At 35.5% G+C, this 25,271-nt stretch overlaps 2 protein-coding genes across 6 annotated transcripts in view; one reads left to right on the top strand and one right to left on the bottom strand.

Annotated features, from left to right (window-relative positions):
- The window catches only part of LOC125660099 (SCO-spondin-like), a 32,440-nt gene extending 30,777 nt beyond the window's left edge, over positions 1 to 1,663 (top strand). For both annotated transcript variants that reach the window (XM_056149458.1, XM_056149459.1), the window contains exon 28: positions 1,431 to 1,663. In XM_056149458.1, the coding sequence (XP_056005433.1) occupies positions 1,431 to 1,526 (96 nt within the window). In that variant the 3' untranslated portion in view covers positions 1,527 to 1,663. The remainder of the gene's footprint in view (positions 1 to 1,430) is intronic.
- A 5,701-nt stretch (positions 1,664 to 7,364) lies between these two features.
- On the bottom strand, positions 7,365 to 19,765 carry LOC125659238 (thrombospondin-2-like). 4 transcript variants are annotated; one of them, XM_056149478.1, is made up of 7 exons: positions 19,527 to 19,765; positions 17,260 to 17,412; positions 16,511 to 16,684; positions 16,071 to 16,241; positions 11,908 to 12,051; positions 10,402 to 10,612; positions 7,365 to 8,525 (listed from the first exon to the last, which is right to left on the bottom strand). In XM_056149478.1, the coding sequence occupies exons 1-7, from the start codon at positions 19,600 to 19,602 to the stop codon at positions 8,411 to 8,413; spliced, it is 1,044 nt and encodes a 347-aa protein (XP_056005453.1). In that variant the 5' UTR covers positions 19,603 to 19,765; the 3' UTR covers positions 7,365 to 8,410. The 4 variants fall into 4 exon arrangements, with proteins under 4 accessions (XP_056005453.1, XP_056005454.1, XP_056005455.1 ...); XM_056149479.1 differs by having other exon boundaries at positions 17,293 to 17,412; positions 19,527 to 19,764; XM_056149480.1 differs by lacking the exon at positions 11,908 to 12,051.
- Positions 19,766 to 25,271: the final 5,506 nt, after the last annotated feature.

The raw sequence follows: 25,271 nt of genomic DNA, 5'->3' as shown, positions 1-25,271 counted from the left end.
ACAAATCTTCTCAAGAACCACTGGGCCATAAGAGTTGAAATGTACATGAAGGCTTCCTGACACAGTGCAGATTCAAGTTTGTTAAATCCATGACCCCTGAGTTAGGTTGGGGCCAGGGTAGGGGATCAACATTTTACATTTAAATTTACATTTACACATAAAGCTTCCTGACATAGTGCAGATTCAAGTTTGTAAAAATCATGGCCCCCGGAAGTAGGTTGGGACCACAATAGGAAGTAAAGTTTTACATGCGAATATATAAGGAAAATCTTGAAATATGGGTTAAGGTAACTCAGGTGAGCGATGTGGACCTTGGGCCTCTTATTTGAGTTTATACAATGTATGTTTTCATATAGTTTCTTTGGATATATCGATATATTCCTGTGAACTCGAAATAAAAGACACCACAGAATCCTACACAGCTGCTTCATACTTAGATATTTTACTGATAATAAATAATAACGACAAACTAAGAACTCAATGACGAACAGGATTATTGCAGCTTCTCCGTCGTCAACTTCCCGCAAGTAGCAATATTCCACTACTACCTGCATATGTTGTTTACATTTCAACTAATTCAATACCCAAGAGCTTGTTCTGCGTATGGTCAATTTTTAGATCGAGACAGGCTACTGATCAACAAGTTCATGTTACATGGTTTCAACAGTCTCATTTAAAAGTCAGTATTTCGCAAATTCCATGGTCTGTAGTGCCAATACAACCTATCAAATGCTGTCTGATGTGTTTCATACCGATTGTTAAGCCGTTCTTGGTACACTGATTTTACTATGGAATACTCCGTTTACCTGATCATAATATGGCTCACGACGTGTATGGCAAGTCGACAGGGGGGGGGGGGGGGGTGCTTTACTCTTCCCAGGCACCTGATCCCACCTCTGATATATCCATGGGTCCGTGTAAAATCTCCTTTAAGTTTCTGTCATCCGACATCGATTACACTTTAATGGAAAAGAAAAAAGAAGAAGACATTTTAAATATTGTTAAAAACCACATAATATCACATGAAGGTGATCATATCACATTTTAATGAACATTTAATAGTTTTAATGTGCACTTTCGTTTATGAATATACATGCAGTAGAAAAGGTATACAGTGTTATTCATCGTATGTTTTTACTTGTTAATCGATTAAGTTTTACAATCATCCATATTTAGTTTTAGAGGGGGGAATCTTGGTGAAAATCATGTGAATTTAGTTTTTTGTCAGACAATGAACTTTTGATTAGTTATTGATATAAAATGTGGTGAAATATCAGAGATTGACAACAACAGATATACAAATGTAATTGGGTGTCAAAGGCATTATATTGAGATACGAATAAATGAGCCCGGTAAAATATTTTTAGAAATATTTAATTATGTAAATGTTGACCACAATTATATTTGAAATAACCCTGTTTACGTTGTAGTTCTTGAAGAAACGAAAAAGGACCCATGATGATGGAGAGAATCGAATAGAAGCACCCGTGGGTAACCGACGATGTTCTCTTCCTAGTTCTATGTAATACGTTTCATGCATCTATTTACAATACGCCGATTTCTGTCTGTTCTTCACGATACCAATGAGGACGCCAATAGACGTATTGCAGATGTAATCGGAATATAGTAAACTCTATTCTATTAGTGCAAAATTATAAAAAGTATATGTAACTTAAATAGTTTATATCAATAAATATATTTTTTCTGATGTTTTATGTGTTTATACAGGAAAGTGTGTATGTGGTTTTTTTCCCTGGACATTTCTTTATTAATATGTGTTGATATTGTTTTACGTTGATTTGACGATATATCAGCCATATTTTGGAGAAACACTGTTAAAACTGTGTTGACCAATTCTGGAGTTTTGGACTCCATGCAACGGGCTGCAATGAATGTAGCAATTTCTGTCAAAGTTTATAAGGGTATATATCTAGTTTTTCACAAAGCTTTCAAACCAGTGTAAGGGACTCCGAAACGAAAAATCAAAACCTCAAGCACAAATTTTCAGTCGTTTTGCTTTGGTGTTATGGAGGATACCAATGTGACTCGGAACTCAGAAGAAGTATACTGACTGTCTTGTATAATGTATGAAGTATGCCAAAATGACTGAAAGTTTTTATGCTTTAAAGATGTAAACGAGAGAGAGAGAGAGAGAGAGAGAGAGAGAGAGAGAGAGAGAGAGAGAGAGATTTCAAAAAGATATACCATGAGATGATTTATAGTATTCATCTGCAAATGGCGTTTATGTATTCTAATTGATTCCTACGATGGTCGTTATGATGATCTTATTTGCAAATACAACCTGTCGTTAGGCTGAATGCTGTCTGACGTGTTTCATACAAATTTTACACCGTTCTTTACATGCTGGTTTGAACTAAGAATTGTTCCGTTTATTTCATCAAGTTAGGAAGATAGGTGGCTCACAGAGGTATGTCCGGTCAACATGGGGTGTTTACTCCACCTAGGCTCCTGATCCCATCTCTGGTGTGTCCAGAGATGCGTGCTCACCTCACATAATTTTGTATTCCTTATGGGATTTATGAAAATGACCACTGTTCGTTATTTTTTTATTTATTCAAGAATGAGTTGAATCGCATTTGCCTTATTATAAAAATTTATTCAGAGGTTCAGTAAATCAGATTGTTATGGACCACAGCGGCAAAAGCTATTCTATCATCTTTTGCTGCGTCTGTTCAAAATAAATAAATGGATCTTCTGAAAGTTGTTCTTTGAATTTAAAAAAAATTGCGTTTTATGTATAAAAAAAAAACAAAAAAACCACCAAAACCAAACAACCACAGAGTAGTATTTCACAGAAAAAGTAGCAAAAACCAAATGTGAATTCTCAAAAATTCCAAAAACTTTGAAATCCCAAAACGTTTTTTTTTTTTTTTTTTAAATTAACGGCAGCAAAACCTTTGACTTTTCAACACTTTCCACCACCATTCCTCACGACAAATTAAAGATTAGGTTTTTTAAAAAAAAATATAAACAACTGCCTCTTACGTAAAAACATAAGAGGTCACAGGATTTATAGGTCATCTGAGTAGTAGTACTGACTAGTACCAAGGGTTATGAAATCCTATTCTGTATATCTAAGTAAAAATATAAAACAAGATGTGTTTTTAAAACTTAAATGCCTTCGAAAGGATTTACATTTATGTAGCAATATTCCATTATTTCCTGCATATGATGTTTATATATCTTAGCTGATTCGATACGCAAGAGCTTGCTCTGCGTGTGGTCAGTTTTTAAATCGAGGCAGGCTACTGACAAACAAGGTGATGGCGCAGGGGTATCAACAGTCTCGTTTAGAGCTACCATTTCGCAAATTCTATGGTCGTTATATCGATCCAGTTTGTCATTACAACCAATCATTGGGACAAATGCTGTCTGACTTGTTTCATACCGATTGTTAGGCCGTTCTTGACACACTGATTTTGACTACGCATAACCCCGTTTACCTGACCAAGATCTAGGGCTCACGGCAGGTGTGACCGGTCGACAGGAGATGTTTACTCCTCCTAGACACCTGATTCAAACTCTGGTATATCCAGTGGTCCGTGTTTGCCTAACTCTCTATTTTGTAATGCTTGTAGGAGTTATGAGATTGATCACTGTTCGTTATTTTCACCTTTTATAACATTATATATGTAACATTAACACGATAGGACTAATTTGGACCTGTCCTACAGTAAAAATCATAAGGTTACAAAATTCATAAATTTGGTACACCATTTTCTGCTTTTCATAAATACGCAATTACTTTTTATATCGTCAAAAGAAACATAAAGAAACATTTCAAATGATAAAGATAGTCCCTATAATAATTTTCCCCGCCCTGGAAATAAAACCGTTACCCCTTGGGATCATGAAATTTACAAATTTGGTAAAGATCGACATACTCCTTCTAAACATCTATTTAGTTTCAATTTAGTACCAATAGCATTAAAGAAATTACTTAAATAGTCCTTTGAGGATCCGGATTAGAAGACGTCCTCAGTACCCCCTTGCTTGTCGTAAGAGGCGACTATGTGGGGTGGTCCTTCGGATGAGACAGCAAAAAACCGAGGTCCCGTGTCACAGCAGGTGTGGCACGATAAAGATCCCTCCCTGTTCAATGGCCATAAGCGCCGAGCATAGGCCTAAATTTTGCAGCCCTTCACCGGCAGTGGTGACGTCTCCATATGAGTGAAATATTATAGTGACGTAAAATAATATTCAATCAGTCATATATAAATAAATAAATGACTGATAAATAATTTAGTTAGCCTAAAAATTTGTGGTTGTACAGATTTGAAATTTGACAAATGGTCAATTTGGAGGCAGTTTTTGTCATGTCCCTAAAGCCCCAGGGGAGCAGGAGTCCTGAAAATTCTAATTTTGTCCCCCTTGTCCCAAAGATGCTTCATACCAAATTTGAAAAGAATTGGAATAGTAGTTATCATGATGTTAAAAACGTTCAATTGTTAACGGACGTTGCATGACAACCAATTGCAATAGGTCCCTTGAGTTTACACAGGTGACTTAAAAACTCGGAAATTTCCATATCTTATGATAAAAACTCGGAAATTTCCATATCTTGTGATCAGTCATACGAAAGATTATTATGTTAACCACCATTCTGTTTCTACGCGGAAGTTGATATTACAAAGATGCTGAAGTCCATTGACAATTTCTATATATATGTATTGATAGCACATCAAGTATTATGACAGTCTGTTGGAATTCATATGGACACGAGTTGTGATCCTTTATCAGCTGACCATTTTTGTATTCTTATTGGCACCAAAATAAGTCGTACCTTCCCCCTGTATAATTCAGAGAGATCTTGTTTCACACAAAATACCAGCAATCAATCCTCATATTTCACTTTCGTCGTTTACATATAATTGACTTTTTTATTCCAAATGGCCTCAGTTTTTTAATTTATTGGTTTACGGATTTTTTTTGTTTAAAAAGTAGGGTCGGTCGGGAGAAAAAAAATAAAGTAAACATTTTTGATATTTATCGTTTTATTTTCAATAGATCATTAACATCATTTCTTGAGTACAAATAAACAAACCATGTATTAAATCACTGCTAAATATTAGATAATAAAATCTTCAGAGTGACTAACTAGTATGCTATGAATTTTGAAAAAAAAAAATAAATTTCAAATTCAGTGTATAATTATTATCTATGTTACACTTTGGTAAAGCATACGCTGAGAAAATGTGTAAGGTCATATCTCTCTGATGTTGTAAAGTATTCAGTATTTATATTATGTTGTTCAGTAATTTTGCTGTATATGCTCAAGAAAGATTTTATACATTTGCAAATTTTAAATATAATGAAAATAAAATTAATATAGAAGCATTATTACAATTTTATTTACTAATTCCATTTTTTATTTCAGAATGTTCATACCCTCATGAAATAATTTTAACCCCATTTTCCCCACATATATATGCCATTAGAATACTCTCTACCACCTTTTTTGAAATTTTTTCTTCTTCAGTTTTTCATTTTTATTTGGTACTCAAATTCTCTCTACCACTACACAAGGTATACTAATTTTCAAGAAATATGCATACCTTTCCGAGTTTCATCTGGGAATTGGCCATATTTTTTACGTCGTTCATTATAGTATCAAAAGCGTCTAACAATTTCTCACGCAGTTCTATTCCCTGTTTGGATTTTTTACGGCAGAAATGCACGTATATGTATTTGAATACGTTTATTATGGCATGTACTGCTGTGGTATAAAGTCACTAGTTTGAATAATCTAACTGTGTCTCGGTACAGACCCTCACCACACTCAAACCGGGTCCGTACGACATTATCACTTTAACGATAGAACATCGTTATCTAGTAAAGTCGCTAACAACTGTACCTTTCCCCTCATCCTTAAACACCCTAATAGCACTGCAAAAATACCGCCAATTGTATGAGAAATATTTATCTCTATTAATTCCCTGTTTGGGGTGACGAAATGCCATCGGGCATATATTTTGTCGACAAGAACGATATACAGGTATCGTTACTGTCATCGTGGCCATATCTGTTTACATGGTTTTTAAAAATACGGAATAAAGATATTTTGCAAAACGAATAGTGATTACCAAATACAAATCAATAGGTTTGCGTTTCACGATTTTCTATTCGTAAAATTTAAAATGCATTTTATTTTTATTTTCGGTTTGACACGTTGGGTAGAATCGGCGGAATTTTAAAAAAGTAGAAATTTGCTTCTTCTTTTTTCGATTTCCCAGAAATTAGGGTCGGTGGATCCGTAAACCAAGAAATAAAAAAAACTGTGGCCTTAGGAACGATTTCAAGGTCACAGTTTAATATCAAAATTAATGTAGTGCATGCTACATATTAAAATTGGAACCTTACACATTTTAATATTGAATAACCACTTAAGAAGCAGATATACATATACTGTTTAAAACTAGATAGTGAAAGAAAAAAACCAACAAAATATTACATTTCTTTGCGATAAAGCTACAGACTTGTACCCCATAACACAGCTTATGACGTACTGCTTCATTGAGACCTCGTAGAGTGTAAAGTGCACCAAGGTACATTTCTGTCCAGCACTTATTTTCTCTCGTGAAACGTGAAATAGGCTGTGAAGTCAGCATTTCGCAAAATAAATGTTCATATTGCAAATACAGTCTGTCATTAGGTGGAATGCTGTTTTAACTGTTTCTTGATTAATTTTAGACAGTTCTTTATATGATCCGTTTAACTGATCAAGATAGAGGGTTCACGGCGGATTTCACCGGTCGACAGGGGATGTCTAATCCTCTTAGGTACCTGTTCCCCTGTGAAGTTTCCAGGGGTTCGTGTTTGCCCTATTCTGAATTTTGTATACTTGATAGGATTCATGAAATTGATCATTGTTCGCTATCTTCACCTTTTTAATTTTCTCTTTTTTCACCATGATATAGAGGTATAGTATTTAACTTTCAGTCATCAAAGTGTTTTTTATTCTTTCATTGATTAGCTTTTTAGGTCACCCGAGTAAACGCATATGACCTATTGCAATTGGTTATCGTCCGTCGTCGTCCGTCGTGAGTTAACAATTGAACATTTTTAACTTCTTCTTAATAACTACCAGTCCAATTCTTTTCAAATTTGGTATGAAGTATCATTGGAACAAGGGGGACATAAATTGTAAGTTTCAGGACTCAATCACCCTTGGGGCCCTAATTAATTGTTTCCTAATTTTGTTTCCATTTTTGAATATTTGAATAAAATATTTCATATTACAATTTCCGTATGTTTCTGTGGAAATAGCTTTAAGAATATTTACATTTTTAATCATAGGAATCACTTTTACAGTATGGTGGCAGGGGAATTGGCGGGGGTGGGGGCTGAAACAGGTAGGTATGGGTATACATCAAATTCAGGTATGACGTACATGTACTAATGAAAAATCATATTTCCTTTCTATGTCAATACTTGTATATGGTATTAGTGTAGTTAATAAATATTGACCCTAAATTACATGTAATTCATACATGCTGGTGCACAAAACATGCTCTGAGCAGGTTCCCTTTCTTGCTTCGATTTTCTCTCATTTGGGCTTAATCCGCACAACCCAAACCCCATCACAGTACCGTGCGTGGGGATTTAGTCAACGGGCACAATCAAGAACTCTGTCTTTCTTAAAATCTTCCTTTCATATGGGGCCATCCACCTCCCCTCTCAGCTACAGACCTTTCGCTTGACCATGTATCTAATTTTTTTTAGCAACAGACCACGTGTCGTAGTTTCGTATTTATACCCATCTATATGCTAGGAATCATGGTGACATCCACATGTTGCACACAATTTATTCTCATTAAGCACTCGGCTACATTGACATGTATCCTAAACTTATTCTACACATTTTTACACAAGTAATATCACTTCAAATATGGGGTCTTTCCATTTTTTAAGTTTGACCGGACCGAGCCTATAGTTCGAAACTATCCTCTGCTACCTATTTCCATCCAAGTAGACACAGGCATTTAGTTTTGGGTATGTGAGAATTTGGGCGATCAAAGTTTGTTTCGTAGTCAATGTAATTGAAAATATCTATAAATACATGTATGTTACATTAACATTGAAGAAGCTGATTCATGTCCAATGTACGGTTTTGCAATCAATGAATCTTCAAACGTGCACATTAAGGCAATTAGTCCATAGTCCTTGCATAGAATACAGCATCATGCAAACAGATAAACCCGTATAGAACATCAGACAGAATAATTGTTTGGATACGCGTAGTATCTAGATGCCGATCAACATTCCGATGTACAACCCAAGCAATCGGAACAGTGTTCGTATAACTTCTTCCTCCTCCTCCGTAGTAATAACAAACAGCTATTTAAGAATATTCCGTACTCTTCGCGAGGATTCCTGGATTCTTCGGGCATTATCCAACAGGGTTGTTGGATTCAGGAAATAACACAATTGTTTTCATATCTCTTTCAAATCTGTGTTTCTGCATTCTATACGGCGTGCTTCGAAGCCTCTTCCTCTTTAAGTATCTAGAACGAATACATATATATTTACTTGCACTGTGTAAAATCAAAAGATTCTAAATGGTTGATATTTAATTATAGTAATTGATTTTGCATCAACAGACCTAGGTTTATCATCAATACACGCTATAAACTAAGTGTATTACATGTTTGTTTTGGGAAGTAAACATTTTGAGTTGTGGCGTACATGTAGGATGCCGAGAATTAATAACTTACCCAATGACAGACGCTATGATAATGAATAACTTACCCAATGACAGACGCTATGATAATGAATAACTTACCCAATGACAGACGCTATGATAATGAATAACTTACCCAATGACAGACGCTATGATAATGAATAACTTACCCAATGACAGACGCTATGATAATAAATAACTTACCCAATGACAGACGCTATGATAATGAATAACTTACCCAATGACAGACGCTATGATAATGAATAACTTACCCAATGACAGACGCTATGATAATGAATAACTTACCCAATGACAGACGCTATGATAATGAATAACTTACCCAATGACAGACGCTATGATAATGAATAACTTACCCAATGACAGACGCTATGATAATGAATAACTTACCCAATGACAGACGCTATGATAATAAATAACTTACCCAATGACAGACGCTATGATAATGAATAACTTACCCAATGACAGACGCTATGATAATGAATAACTTACCCAATGACAGACGCTATGATAATGAATAACTTACCCAATGACAGACGCTATGATAATGAATAACTTACCCAATGACAGACGCTATGATAATGAATAACTTACCCAATGACAGACGCTATGATAATGAATAACTTACCCAATGACAGACGCTATGATAATGAATAACTTACCCAACGACAGACGCTATGATAATGAATAACTTACCCAACGACAGACGCTATGATAATGAATAACTTACCCAATGACAGACGCTATGATAATGAATAACTTACCCAATGACAGACGCTATGATAATGAATAACTTACCCAATGACAGACGCTATGATAATGAATAACTTACCCAATGACAGACGCTATGATAATGAATAACTTACCCAATGACAGACGCTATGATAATGAATAACTTACCCAATGACAGACGCTATGATAATGAATAACTTACCCAATGACAGACGCTATGATAATGAATAACTTACCCAATGACAGACGCTATGATAATGAATAACTTACCCAATGACAGACGCTATGATAATGAATAACTTACCCAACGACAGACGCTATGATAATGAATAACTTACCCAACGACAGACGCTATGATAATGAATAACTTACCCAACGACAGACGCTATGATAATGAATAACTTACCCAACGACAGACGCTATGATAATGAATAACTTACCCAACGACAGACGCTATGATAATGAATAACTTACCCAACGACAGACGCTATGATAATGAATAACTTACTCAACGACAGACGCTATGATAATGAATAACTTACCCAACGACAGACGCTATGATAATGAATAACTTACCCAATGACAGACGCTATGATAATGAATAACTTACCCAATGACAGACGCTATGATAATGAATAACTTACCCAATGACAGACGCTATGATAATGAATAACTTACCCAATGACAGACGCTATGATAATGAATAACTTACCCAATGACAGACGCTATGATAATGAATAACTTACCCAATGACAGACGCTATGATAATGAATAACTTACCCAATGACAGACGCTATGATAATGAATAACTTACCCAATGACAGACGCTATGATAATGAATAACTTACCCAATGACAGACGCTATGATAATGAATAACTTACCCAATGACAGACGCTATGATAATGAATAACTTACCCAATGACAGACGTTATGATAATGAATAACTTACTCAATGACAGACGCTATGATAATGACGACAAATATAATGAAGCAGACGGAGCCGATGGTTGTTGCAATGAGCAAGGTCTTTCCATCTACAGGATGCGTGTCATGGTTATTTTGTTTTGGAGTTTGTTTCTGTGCCTTGTGACTGTTGGGAAAATGCCATGATGCCGTAGTCCGTATCTCGCTGTTTGATGAGAAGAAAGTGTTGGCAGCATCTGTGAAGAGAATTATTGAAATTCAAAGTATATTTACATGATTACACATGGTACCGTATAAGATTTACATACTAGAAATATTTTATATCCACTTACAAGGGTACTGTTAGTCATTGTTTAATTTCAAGGTGCATGCCGACCTTTTCTACAAAGAATAACACTTTTAAATAGAGTAAGCTGATACAGGGATAGGAATGTAAGTTTTGATTTTCATGATTTTACACGTCTATTTATACAGTTGTATATTCAAAATTGAAGTTGATTTAAAACTATTTGAAGTAATAATCTAAAGATAATATGCATACAAAACAATAAAGTAAGTTTTTAAAATACAAAACCTTTTACGTGTAGATGCAGATAATACGGAATATTGGAATCAATTCCGTCGCGGTTTTAATATCTAGTATGCCCAAAGAGATCTCTTTTTCTGCGAACTGTTCAGAAAACAAGCAAATGCGCCAAATAGTGAGATACGCCACGTAGCATCGTTTTTGCTCCGTTTGCCTGATCGGGATGTCGGGCTCAGAGCGGGCGTGGTCGGTCAGTAGGGGATGCTTGCTTCTCCTGGACACGTCATAGTTTATGAAAATGGGATGGGGGAGGTGAGGAAAGTGTTGATTTCATATTTGTCCGGAAATCCTTAACAAGAAAACAATGTAATTCTTTCCAAACCTCAAAATCGGAGCAGGGTGGTGGTGGTGGTGTATTTTTCAGTACATCGGTTAAACCTCACATTTCTTCTACCATTCAACACTACTATAAACAGTTACCTGGCGGTAAATCGATCTTTGCATGTTAAAAAAATCTAACTTTACATAGATACATAAAGGTACGTTGTTAAGAAAAGTGGCTGGGATGGGGTTGGAGATGTACACCTCCGTTTGCTACGTACCTGGAGATCGATGCATATAATGTGATTCTTTTAATGAAATCATTGCATCGATGTCGGTTGTTAATGAATCGAGAAAATCGAACAAACGGAGTAGGGTAGACACTTGCGATTTTTTTTTAGTGTTCATGTTTATGACTCCAATATTTGCTTGCAAAATTCTGAAAATAATTTTAAATCACGCAGATATTTTTGCATAAGTAATTAGTCATCTTTAACTATCAATAATTTTTTTTATGAAAGGGTTGCCCAAAATATCATAGTACCGATATTCCGAATTACAATAATATGTACATGTAGTCTGGATCACACCGCCTTTTGTTTATACCCCCCGCAGAGTATACATAAACATCAGGATGATCCGGACTAGCAGTTACAGGTAATGTTTAGAAAATGCTTTACTTACGTGTACAAGAACAAGATTCACTAGCTGTCAGTCCGTGTCTCGTGGGACAAGAAGGACAGATTTTTGTTTTCTGTCTGTAGCACCCCCATTTGCCCCTGGTGCATGGTGACCAGCCGGACCAAAAAATAGCTTCCCAGTCATACCCTGAAAATATGACAATTCGTGTTTTGACACAGAGTATACTGTATATCACCGACAACTTTTATCGTCAAAGGGACTGTCCCGGTGGCTTAGTGGTTAGGATGATTGATTCGCATCCAGGTCCAGTTGCACAAAAGTTAGTTAAGTTTAACTAACAGTTAACTTCGAATTAACGCTATAAAAATGTTAATGGCAAGTTAACTGTCAGTTTAAGTTAACTTGGTTCAGGTTCCATTCGTGATCCCGGCGCCGCATCAAATGTATGACGTTATTAACTTAGGTAGCCACTGTTCCTTTGCCCACCATCAAAGGTGAGCGTCACGAGTCTCTCAGATATAACCGTCAAATTTCACGATAGGCATTGTGATGATAAAGAACCATCCTTGCTATTGTCTTCAGCACCATTCATACGTCATTTGTGGAACCTACAGTTGGTGACGTGCATAAGAAATACACACTACGTACTTTAACTCCCGCGGGTATCATTTCCAATGAATTTCTGCATCATCAACAGTTTGAAGGTATAGAAGATTCAGAATAAATGGTTCATGGGGCACCAAACTCATCTGAGTCACCTGTATAGCTTATAGAGAGAATTTGACTCCAACGAATTATTTGACAAATTGTAATTACATTTAGCTTCTAAACGAAATCTTCCGAGGTCTAATCTACATGTAGGTCCACTTTGGCCATAATTCAATGCATACTATTTATAGAAGCTTATTGTGACATTATTTATACTTAGGTGCTCCAACAGCATCATTTTGGGGGGGGGGGGGAATAATCAAATACCATGCCCATAATATTTATGCCATCACAATCACCCAAATGATATAAGCCTTACGATCCCGTGAGGATCCGGGTTAGAATAGATCCTTCGTATTCCCTTGCTTGTTGTAAGAGGCGACTAAATGGGGCGTTCCTTCGGATGAGACCGCAAAAACCGAGAGTCCGTGTCACAGCAGGTGTGACACGATAAAGATCCCTCCCTGCTTAATGGCCATAAACGCCGAGCATAGGCCTAAATTTTGCAGCCCTTCACCGACAATGGTGACGTCTCCATATGAGTGAAATACTCTCGAGAGGGACGTTAAACAATATTCAATCAATCAATCTAAGCCTTGAGGCTTTTATAACCCATGGGCCTGTACGGATAGGAAATCCCCTCTAGGGAATTTTGTAAACAGGTATTCTTTAAAAGTACATAAATCAGGTTGTTTGACAGCCAGACATAGGGCGTTTAGAAGGTTTGGTGCAAAAACAAATTGTTTTAAAAATCGTCAAAAAATGGGAAAACTTTCAATCCTATGGATATGATAATTATACATTATAGACGTTTGCAAACAGAGATTTTTTTTTTAAGCACATAACCTCCTGGTTATAAATCTGGATGTTTAGCATCTAGACGTTGGGGCTTTTAGAAGTTTAACGTAAAAAAAAATGTTTGTTTTAAAAATCGTTGGAATATGGAAAAAACGCATTCAATCCTATAAATTCGATATGGACTTTTGCAAGCAGGCTTATTTTGAAAGAACATAACCCCTTAGTTATAAATCAGATTATTTGTTTGCTATGAGATTGATCACATTTTCATTGTTTGGCATCCAGATATGTGACTATCGAAAAGTTCTGGGGGCAAAAAAGATAAAATTTGTTTAAATCACCGAGGAATGGAAAAAGATTTTCACTCTTAAAATTCTATATGGACTTTTTCAATTGTTAGAAATCAGATAAGTAAATTGAGTTTTAAAATTTTTAAAAGCAAAAATATAAGTTTTTGATAATCTTCCGAAAAATAAAATACGATCTGCATAGCAAATTTCACAAATAACAAAATTCAGTAGAGTTATAATTCATATTTACTACGTGTAGCAAGTAACGCAAAAACAGAGTTTTTAACACATCGTTATCAAACAATTCCACTTAAAATCTATTGCAAATGTCACCATTGTTTTCTGCGCTGTTTGGCATTTTCAGGCTCTAACAATTTACTCATTATATTGATGAGTTCAACTGGTAGGATTGGCATACTTGTCCAATCAAAACTGATAGATGACATCTTCATCTGTTTTCCAACCATTTCCGTCAGTGGAAGGAGCGTCTGGAAATTATTTTATAGCTTCATGGGTTGAAAATCGGCCCTCAAAACATGCATGTGAAGAGTATCTCTACACGGAGGAAACAGACATCACACAGTCTGTTTTCGATTTGAATCTCCCAGCGAACAAATCATGGCGCAGCTTGTTAACATATTTGTATAGTTTGCCTTTTTATATACATTGCTCAAACATATTTTGCCATAGCTGTACATGTGTTTGTATCGTTAGACAAGACAGACTTTCCAAACTGACCAAACGCTTCTAGATGATGTGGACTTTTCTGGAACACTTTCAGAGAACCTGCTTCCCCACGCCTCACAAATTAATAACCATCATCCCTTAACTACTCTTTATCTGGAAAGATCTCATTCTGTTCATAATGAATGACGTACTTTCTTCCTTGGGTTTCATCTGAGGACAAAGATTTCTTTCTGGACTTCAGTTTCACTGTCTTCTCTCTATTTGACATCTTTATCAGGTTCAAATATTATATCTGAAAATTGAAGTAATTTTGTGATATAATATACATTGAACCTCAAAAGAATTTATTTTTTAATTCCATTTATCTATTTTTGTCTGTATCTTATCTTATTATCGAATAGCTGCAGAACTGTAGCTCTCCGAAAAAAATTATGTTGACAGACCGGTCTGTCAACATAATTTTTTTCGGAGAGCTACAGTTCTGCAGCTAATTATCGAAATGAGCCATTATTTTAAAGGTGTATATTTTTAAACTTATTCTAAAAAGTAATCCACTTGTTTATCGTTTTCTTTAACATGGGTTCCCTTAAAGATATTTCGAGAGGACAAGACAACATTGACTAAGCTTAAGTATATTGACTTATAAGGTACATACATGTTCTAATGAAGGTAAACCATGGCAATACTTCATTGCTATTTGATATAATAGGAAGAAACCCTCTAAGAGTCAATTTTGATACAGAATTTTGCGTCAAAATTCAAAAAATGATACCCGAAAAGTGAGGAGTGTTTGAGTAAACGGAGCACTTTTATATACCGCTTTTAATAGTCCGTGGGTTGCTTGAGGGCTGCTCTCTTCCGTTAAATATAATTTCCTGGGCTAACACGTCAATGCTTATGAAGAATTTCAAGTTCACTCACCTTCGTCTTTTCTCAGCTTCGGCGCCGTTATCCGATGTCATGCACGACCGCCACCTCGAATACAGCGTTCTACCCGGTGAGCATGGATAGTAATACCAGTTTATCAAATTGGAAGTTATAGGTCTTAAATTAAACTGTAATCAAGATATATTGATAATAAAAGATATTAAAATGAATTGTTCATATAAAGTTTATTCATTATTTGAGCGACATTACAGGCGGGTTAAAAGTTTGGAGCTAGTATTGGGTAAAAATGATTGGGGAAAAAAAGGATAAAATAAGTCAGTAAACGATACTGTAACAATATCCGTAGTATTATATCTTGTATTTCTTCTGCATCCTCTTTGCCTATACTCCCTAGTGCATTGTTATGTACGGAATGTGTTATGGAGGACAGTTGTGGACAAGTTGATCATACTTTTTTAAATGAAACTTTACACTCATATTTAGACGCCACCAACTGTACGTGAAGTACTACGTCGGTCTCTGCGTAGTGCTCAGGTCTGTGGTAGCTCAGTGAGGTTTTTGTAACGTGATGCCGCATGCCGCGACATGGGACCTCTGTTTTCAAGGTCACATCCAAAATACCCCCCGATTGTCACTTCTAAATGCCGAGTGTTTGGCGAAGTAGCAATCACTACATATATATATACGTCTTAGGTTTGACGCGACCATCACATAAGCGGAACTCGAACTCACGACCTCCCGGCTACGGCCCGAGATATACATTCATTATGATGACAACTGCGATGTTTGATCAAAATACCGACTGAATAATTGTCTAGTAACCAAATTACAAACCTGGGCATGGAAGACATGATCTGCTTTCTACAGCATCTCCAGTGCACATTTCGCCTCCGTAATCTGGTGAGGGATTCGTACAAAGGCGCGTTCGATTCTGAATACCCATGGTCATACAGGCGGTGGCGTGACAAGCTCCCCATGGTGACCACAGGGACCAATTTCCATGTACTGCAAGATTTGTAAATGGAGGTTGTGAATGATCCACGATAACCAGATACAATTATATAAATACATATTTACATTACTAAGTGTTTGCCTCTGATATCTTTACTAATTGCAATGATAACCATTTCCTCATGAAAATTTATTCCTTAAATAAATGGATGTTTTAAAAAAAATATACGTCTAAAAAATTTTAATCACGTTTAGATTTTTTTTTAATCAAACTACGTCTAATGTGACTACAACCCCCACCATCCCTTTCACTCTCAACGCACCTGCTGGACATTTTCTCTCGGAACAGTTTACAAGATCAAATATTGCTGTGTAACATCCGTATCTGCTGGCCTGCTCTTCAGTTAAAGAACAAAACACGATTCGACGTTTTTGTCCTTCCCCACAGGTTGTTGAACATGAACTCCAGGATGTGAACTTCAGACGAGAGTTTCCACCTTAAAACACACAATTAACAACATACGAATGTTGGGACAATGAGGAAGCAATATTACTGTCAGACATATTTCATAATGTTATTGGTTTTAGATTAAAATTCGCACTTGGTCAACTATCATAGCATCGATATTTGGGTGTAGGAGATTGGAAACCATCCTAATAAGATGTTTTTTAATATGAGGAGAGAGTTGATTTTTAAAAATCACTTTGACAGAACAAAACATCAATGGACTTGACACAGGTAAGCGTTCTCATACAACAATTATTGGAAGCTTCAGTTTGGTATTTAGAACATTTAGACAGGCATTTATATCGAACATGTAACCGTTAGTTCTTTATTATTTTACACACACACACACACCTTTATGAAATATTGTTTAAATCAATTAAATTCATCAAAATGTAGTATCCCAGAAAATATGTCAGAAAACAACTCTAGAAAATGAAATAGAAAGCATGTTATATATCTATCTTTTTTCTTTGTTATCATGCGACTGTAAAAAAAATTAATATTTAGTCCATCTTGAGCAAGTAACTTGGTCAATTAACACAGTCTACTGAATGACAGGAATACCTGGACAGCCCGAGCAATCCCTAAAATCTTTACTGTCGCCCACACAGTAAACTCCTCCATATTCAGGCTTTGGACTGTCACAAGTCCTGGATCGGTACTGGGTGTCCAGGCAGCATTCACCCCAAGTAGTCCAATACGACCATTGACCATCAACTTTTCAATAATTCATCAAAAGTGTTACAAACAGACCGACGTTTCACTGACGAAACACAGTAAGTTGTATAAAAAGACATTTCTGTAACAAAGTAGGAGAGAAATTTTTTTGGAACAATCGGGTATTGAACCCTGGTCCCTTGCATAACTAGTTAGATGATTTAACCACTTAATTTGCTATTCAAGCTGATATAAATAATATGGTAATATTACTACAATACAATATATTTCCATCTATTTCAAAAATCATAGAAGAAACTTCATATCGAGGAAATGAAAAACATAGCCAAATAAGTCGCGTGTGTCTTTAGTGAGCTATATCTATTATACTACACCGTCACAATGACTGACTTAGTGACGTCCTTTTGAACATGAATCGATACACACACACACACACACACACACACACACATATATATATATATATATATATATATATATATATATATATATATATATATATATATATATATATTCCATTTAAATTTAAATGCCTGACAATAATGTAGCCCTATCCGATTTTTTTTATTCTGACATTTTCGGGATAGTGCTACAATTCCATAGGATCTTCGTAATGATGCAAAATGAGAATAACCGATAATAATCTCCGTGTATTAGTCCCAAATGTTGTTAATACCAAAAGGAGTACCAACTTTTTGCTTGGGCATGTTTAATAAAGGTGTTTTTCATTAAACATCATGTACAGCATGTAAAATTCTTCGTCTGCTCCGCCATGCTTGTTATCGCGATATCCCAAAGGTGGATCTACTGAAAAACCTAAACATTGACAATCTGCGCAAAAATGTAGTTACTCGAGCCACTATTCTACCGTTTTCAACAATTTCGGTTTATTCCAATATCTCAATTCATATTTGTGCGCCATTTTTGATGTACTGAAGTTTCAACTTCCGATGTCAGTTATTTGCATAATTATGCCATATACGGTAGTATTTACACCAATGGACAAATACGAAGGCGAAAGCTATTTCGTCGGTATTAAAAAGGTTTAGATTTAATATCAAGTTAAGCAACCATATGATTTCCCTTTCTTCGCCTCACAAATCGTAAGTTGCGGGTTGTAAATTTATATATTAACTAAGAAACATAGAATATCATTTTATTTACGTAAAGAAAGTCAGCAAATATTTAGAATGATCGAAAATGTTGCGGGAGTGAATCACTCCCGCATTTGCACCATTACGGACATCCTAAGGAGTTGTAGCCCTCTCCCCCCAAAAAAATCGGAGAGGGCTACATTATTGCAGCTAATCAAATTACTTAAATCGAGGTAAGTTACTGACAAACAAGTTGATGGTACAGGGGTTTCGATTGAAGTCAGCATTTCGCAAATTCTACGGTCGTTATAACGATCTAGTTCGTCAATACAACCTATCATTGGGTCAAATGCTGTCTGACGTGTTTCATACCGATTGTTAAGCCGTTCTTGGCACACTGATTTTGACTGCGGATAACTCCGTTTACCTGATCAGGATATATAGGGCTCACGGCGGGTGTGACCGGTCAACAGGGGATGCTTACTCCTCCTAGGCACCTGATCCCACCTCTGGTGTGCCCAGGGGTCCGTGTTTGCCCAACTATCTATTTTGTATTGCTTATAGTAGTTATGAGATTGATCACCGTTCGTTATCTTCACCTTGCATTGTTTTAATATTCATCATATATATATATATATATATATATATATATATATATATATATATATATATATATGGTATATCTAGGTTTATATGTCAGAGTGAAAGGTTAATGCCTTTATCTAGAAATCAAATGCAAATTTAGGTAAATGTCAATATAAGAAATGAACACCTTTCATTAGGCTTTTCACAAAATGCTTGCTGTGTTACGTCCCATTAAAAAATTGTTCACTCTTACTCGAGACGTCACCAGCTGCAGGTAACGTACCAACATAATTTTTTCACATATGCATGATACACAAGACGGATAGTTTACCGTCACACAGGATCTCTGTTGATAAGATCGTAAAAACTGACTATACGCAGAATTTCTGAATATTCGGCTTTACCCATGCCATCATGGTTTCAGTATTCTCATAATACGAGTTACCTAAACATTTATTCCTACGATAAACTAACCTGCATCTCGACAGGCTGCTACAGAAATCCAATACAGACACAGAATCCATGTTCTGTCCATTAAATTATGGACCATGGTTTGATGTCCATCCCTATACCGAGCAATGTATAGCTGATCTAACTACATCTGAAGAAGAGATCCGTCAACATCCGGGTCAATTATAAAACAGGTCATGTGATACTGTTCAATAACAATAACATATGTACATCTATAGTACTACGTCAGGGTATTGCATAACATTACACCTATTTCCTTAATTATTTGTGTGGGTTTTTAAATCGATGATTATAAGTAGAATGTATATGAATTGTACATGTATTTTTTTCATTTTTTTTTTTATCTAAAAGTTTCAAAGCATTAGTAAATATTATTTTAATCCACTTCAACGTCCATCTGAAATGAAAATAATTCGAATATAACGAGTCCTAACGATAGGAGGATACAGTTTTGACATCCGGTAATGTTTTACGTGTGTATATACAATGTGCATGTAGGTTTGACTTTTGTGCACCCCGAGCTAGGAAAGCTGTTTTAAAATGTTATTCCAGTTCTGTATACTTCATAATCTCATGAACCTCTTTCAAAATCATTGGCAGTAAAGAGGTCTAATGAATAGATGGATATCAAGTATAAATACAAAATCATTGGCAGTAAAGAGGTATTATGAATAGATGGATATCAAGTATAAATACAAAATCATTGGCAGTAAAGAGGTCTTATGAATAGATGGATATCAAGTATAAATACAAAATCATTGGCAGTAAAGAGGTCTTATGAATAGATGGATATCAAGTATAAATAAAAAATCATTGACAGTAAAGAGGTCTTATGAATAGATGGATATCAAGTATAAATACAAAATCATTGGCAGTAAAGAGGTCTAATGAATAGATGGATATCAAATATAAATACAAAATCATTGGCAGTAAAGAGGTCTAATGAATAGATGTATATCAAGTATAAATACAAATGGCAGGAATATGACATTAGTAGGTTAAGATAGTGCAGAGTACAGATTATTCATATCAATGTATTACATATACATTACTAGAATCAGGAAGGGGAACACAGAGTTTTGTTTTATTCATATTATTTATAATGCGAACGAAAGCACGTAATCTTTTTAAGGTGATAATTTATTTCGTTACACATGAACTGTTTAGATTTAAGGCTACTAAGTCTGATAGCGACAATGGATGTATTTCTTTCTTTTTGTAAAGCTTCACAAATAATACTATCAAAATAATACTACTCGTCGCCAATATTCCCATCCTTCCATGAAATTCAGTTTCGTTCGAATCCCTCCATGTTTCGCTTCCATATTCAACAGGGAGACAGTGGTTAAGAGACATCTTTATCTTCTAATATATCAATAGAATTCCGAAATCGTCGTGCTAGGTTTGACCTGGCGCCGGGATCGAACATTGGACCTCCCGGTTGCGAAGTGAACGCCCTATTTTAATACAGTAAATAAAGAAAGATAATTCTAAATGGAGTATTTTGAAACTTCGGTCGAAAAGCTTCAATTCAACTCTGATTATGGATGACAATTAGCGCATTTACCGAATGGGTCTTCGCTCAGAATAGGCGCCATTAAAATGACGTATATACACATAATAAAGTATTGCAGCATGCTCTCGTCATGTTATTGTATGCAAATAGGGAAGGGCATCGTTTTCCAATAGACAATGCCCACAAATAAGTACACCTAAATCCGAATAAAATGAACGGTCGTTCACAATTTCAATACATGTATTGGAAACTCAGTAAGTACTGCGAATGTGCTTGCAATGGTAGTTTTTGTCCAATGCGACAATGTAAGGGCAAAATTATGAATAAACATCGTTTCTTCTCGTCAAGCGCAATAATCGAAAACGTAATGCGTTACATGAATGACAGACAGAAAAACTGCTAGATTGTAAACTGGCCTGATTTCTTGGACATTGTCAGGTAGTGTACAACCTGATTTCGATAAAATGTTTAACGGTCATATGAAACGATATCCTGAAGAAATTGAGTTATGTATGGAAATTCATTAATCAAGGTTTATTAAACAATAATTCATTTTTAATTTTTTTTATTCAATGCATTATAACGTCATAACAGCTGATCAAATGTACTCGATCACGAAAATGATATTTGATGATCGCGGCTTATCTCCCTTGCTGATGACGTCAAAAAGACCCACTGTGATGTAAACAACTAGGCCTATAGACTTATAACATGGTATAACTAAGTATTAACTGCATAGTTTTGAAAAATGCTACAGTGTGCTGCATTTAATTGTAGTACATGTGTTAGGTCGTAGAAGAGGGTACATATGTACCTCTTCCCAAGGGATACCAGATTTAGAAGGAAAAAAAATATATATGGGTATACAAAACCTCCAACGCGATGGATTTGTTGCCATGAACACTGCACTTCAGTACATCCGTCGGTAGCCAAACAATGTGGACATAAATATATCAATTTAAAATCAGACGCTGTGCCAATCATGTTTATGATACAAATCAAAATATAAATTAAAGTCAACCGCTTAGTTAAAGCGAAGACACTGGAAGTATGTATTACTAAATTACACAAAAGTTGAATAAATCTACTCAAAATTATATTCTATTTTCATATCTTATCTACATTACAAACTCTATCAGTCAACGATATTCGTATGGTTTCATGTTTATTAGGCCTATACCTGTAATATACACTAGTATCCCAAAAGTGTGTAATTTTTATTTTCTTATCATGAATTGTAAAATCCAGTTGAATTGAAATTGTAATTAAACCTTTCTTTCTGAAATTCAAAAAGAAAACCATGAAGTATCATTCAGAAATTATAATCTATATTCCATATAATATATCAGTACTGATAACTGAACATGCTTATTAAAATGACTAATAATGTTTTTCTCTCATTAAAATAATAGTTGAACAGCAGGGATGTAAAGAGGGAAAGTAAATACCTGCTATAGAATTAAACGCAAGCAATTTTTATATATAACTTACGATTGAAAAATATAGAAGTACCCCCTCCTCCATTATAAACAACGATTTGTGAATTCTATACTTAAATTGGGACACACGAGGAAACACTAGCTGATTATGAAGAACCGTGCGCCAGTACAACAGATGACATCCATGATACATTTGCCACATTTAGGGAACTCTACACCTACAAGGACATTTTAGTCTATTTCAATATTGTGGTTATTCGTATCCCATGGGGATCCGGGTTAGAATAGATCCCCAGTACCCCTTTGCTTGTCGAAAGAGGCGGTCCTTCGGATGAGACCGCTTAAACCGATGTCCCGTGTCACAGCAGGTGTGGTACGACACTTTCTGATCGCCTGTTGTCCGTCGTCTGACTGTAAACTTTTCACATTTTCGACGTCTTCTCCAGAACCACTAGGCCGATTTCAACCAATCTTGGCCAAGAGCATCCTTGGGTGGCTTTTAAGTTTGTTCAAATGAAGGGTCATGCTCCTTCAAAGAGGAGATAATCAAAAAATAGGGTGGGATCATTTAAAAATCTCCTTCTCAAGTACCACTGAGCCAGGAGAGCTGACATTTACATGAAAGCTTCCTGACATAGTGCAGATAAGTTTACGTTTGTGAAATTCATGACCCCTGGGGTAGGATCGGTCTCACAATAGGGGATCAAAGTTTTACATACAAATATACAGAAAAAAATCTTTAAAAGTCTTCTTCTCAAGAACCACTGGGCTAGAAAAGTTAACATTTACATGAAAGCTTCCTGACATAGTGCAGAAGTAAGTTTGTTAAAATCATGGCCCCTGGGGGTAGAATGGGCCTACAATAGGGAATCCAAGTTTAACATAAAAATATGTAGAGAAAATCTTTAAAAATCATCTTCTTAAGAACCATTTGGCCAAAGAAGTTTACATTTACAAGATAGCTTCCTGACATAGTGCAGATTCAAGTTTGTAAAAATCATACCCCTGGTGGTAGGTTGGGGGCACAAAAGGGATCAAAGTTTTACATGCAGATATATTGGGAAAATCTTTAAATATCGGCCAAGGTGACTCAGGTGAGCGATATGGCCCATGGGTCTCTTGTGACAGTTTTTCGCGTGCATCTGTAAATGTCCACACATTTTGTTTTGGATGATGAAAGCCTGCATTAAATTCTGCTCCAAATATTTTGTCAAAAGTTCGTATTTTATTGGATTGTAGTGTTCATACATCTTCTTAAATGATGCATCATTTTCTAACTGTTTTCTGCCTATTGTTTTTCTTTAGTAATAGGAATCGATTGTTGGGAAGGACTTGATATATTTTCTGACAAACTGTCTATCGTCTTCCATCTTTCGTGACATTTAGGTTCTTCGTCTATCGCTCTTTGACCTATATGTAGCTTCCTTTGTTTTCTCACTAATACTTGGCGTTTAAAAATACATTTTGCGAATTCAAGTTCTTCCACATTCATTTGAAAGACCGTAATGGTTAAGTATTATCTCTTCTAATATTTCCTTTATTGCCTATTGTTGTTTTCTGCTTTTACATGTTGCCTTATGAAGTCTCTTTGTCCACCATAGGTATTTCTCTAATAGTTCTGGAACACTTCATGATAGATTTTCCCGGAACATTTGAATCTGCATCTACAACTTGGTCTTTGAATATTTAGTCTAGGTATTTTCTTTTTAAAATATGTGCTCCTCAACAGCATTTCTTTTCCTGTTTTATATATCATTTCCCTGACGTCTGTGTAGTCTACTTGTTCTTTCGTGGTTCAATTCTGTTTGTTAGGTGTCTGTTTCATTTTCAGCATCTCCATTTTCATCTTCACTCCCAAGTATACGTGGTGTACTATTTTTCTCCTGTTGATCTAATTCTGTTTGACAGGTGTCTGTATGATTGTCATGTACCCCGTTCGTTACATTTCCAGTATGTGAACAATCAATATCTATTATTATTTCATTTCTTAAAGTCAAATAGAATGTCTTTATCTGTTGCACCATCTGGTATATCAAATAATGGACGGAGAATATCTAGATTCAGAATAACATCGTATAACTCTTGAACGGCATTAAAGACATTTGTAAACCGCAAACAGTCAAATAAAACCTGTAGTCCTTGATGAGCACTAAATAGAAAATATTGAATTTCGCTGATTCCAGAGACAAATTCCGAAACTTCTTCCCACTGCTTTTTCTTGATGTTTTCATTTTTAGCATCTCCTAATCTTTATTCTCGCTTCCATGAATAATTTCACGAGATGGACATCTTCATTGGGTTTTCTCTCTCTCTCTTTTTTTTTTTTTTTTTTTTTTTTTTTGCTGGCGTTAAGACTTTTCAGATCAAAAGAACAACGCATGCTAATTCTAGAATCTCGACCATATTTTCAACTCGTATATATTATAAAGCTTTGCAATTGACATTTCCACTGTGTTATGGTCTGTAAACACCCCCGTGAAACAACAAAAGGTTTGGTATAAATTTGTTAAATGACAATTCATAATACTTGCAAAAAGGAATTTGTGTTTCACGGGGGATGTTTTTAAGAAAAATTCTGTTTTCGATTGATTCCCAATGTGAAATACGTAATTTTTACCCAAATTATACAGTTATCTCTCTTTGTTTAGTCAAATAAATCAACTTTTATGATTGATTGATTAAAATATTGTTTAACTCCCTCTCGAGAATCTTTCACTCATATGGAGACATCAACACTGCCGGTGAAGGGCTGCAAAATTTAGACCTATGCTCGGCGTTTACGGCCTTTGAGCA

This window comes from Ostrea edulis, chromosome 9, assembly GCF_947568905.1.
Source record: "Ostrea edulis chromosome 9, xbOstEdul1.1, whole genome shotgun sequence".
NCBI classification, from domain to species: Eukaryota; Metazoa; Mollusca; class Bivalvia; order Ostreida; family Ostreidae; genus Ostrea; species Ostrea edulis.
This window is presented reverse-complemented; position numbering and strand designations above follow the sequence as displayed.

Excerpts from the sequence above, each read along its gene's own strand:
- LOC125659238 (XM_056149478.1), bottom strand. The coding sequence starts at position 19,602 with ATGGTCCATAATTTAATGGACAGAACATGGATTCTGTGTCTGTATTGG. Across the intron at positions 16,685-17,259 it reads GGATTGCTCGGGCTGTCCAG|GTGGAAACTCTCGTCTGAAG; the intron begins GTATTCCTGTCA and ends GTGTGTTTTAAG. Across the intron at positions 16,242-16,510 it reads CGAGAGAAAATGTCCAGCAG|TACATGGAAATTGGTCCCTG; the intron begins GTGCGTTGAGAG and ends CAAATCTTGCAG.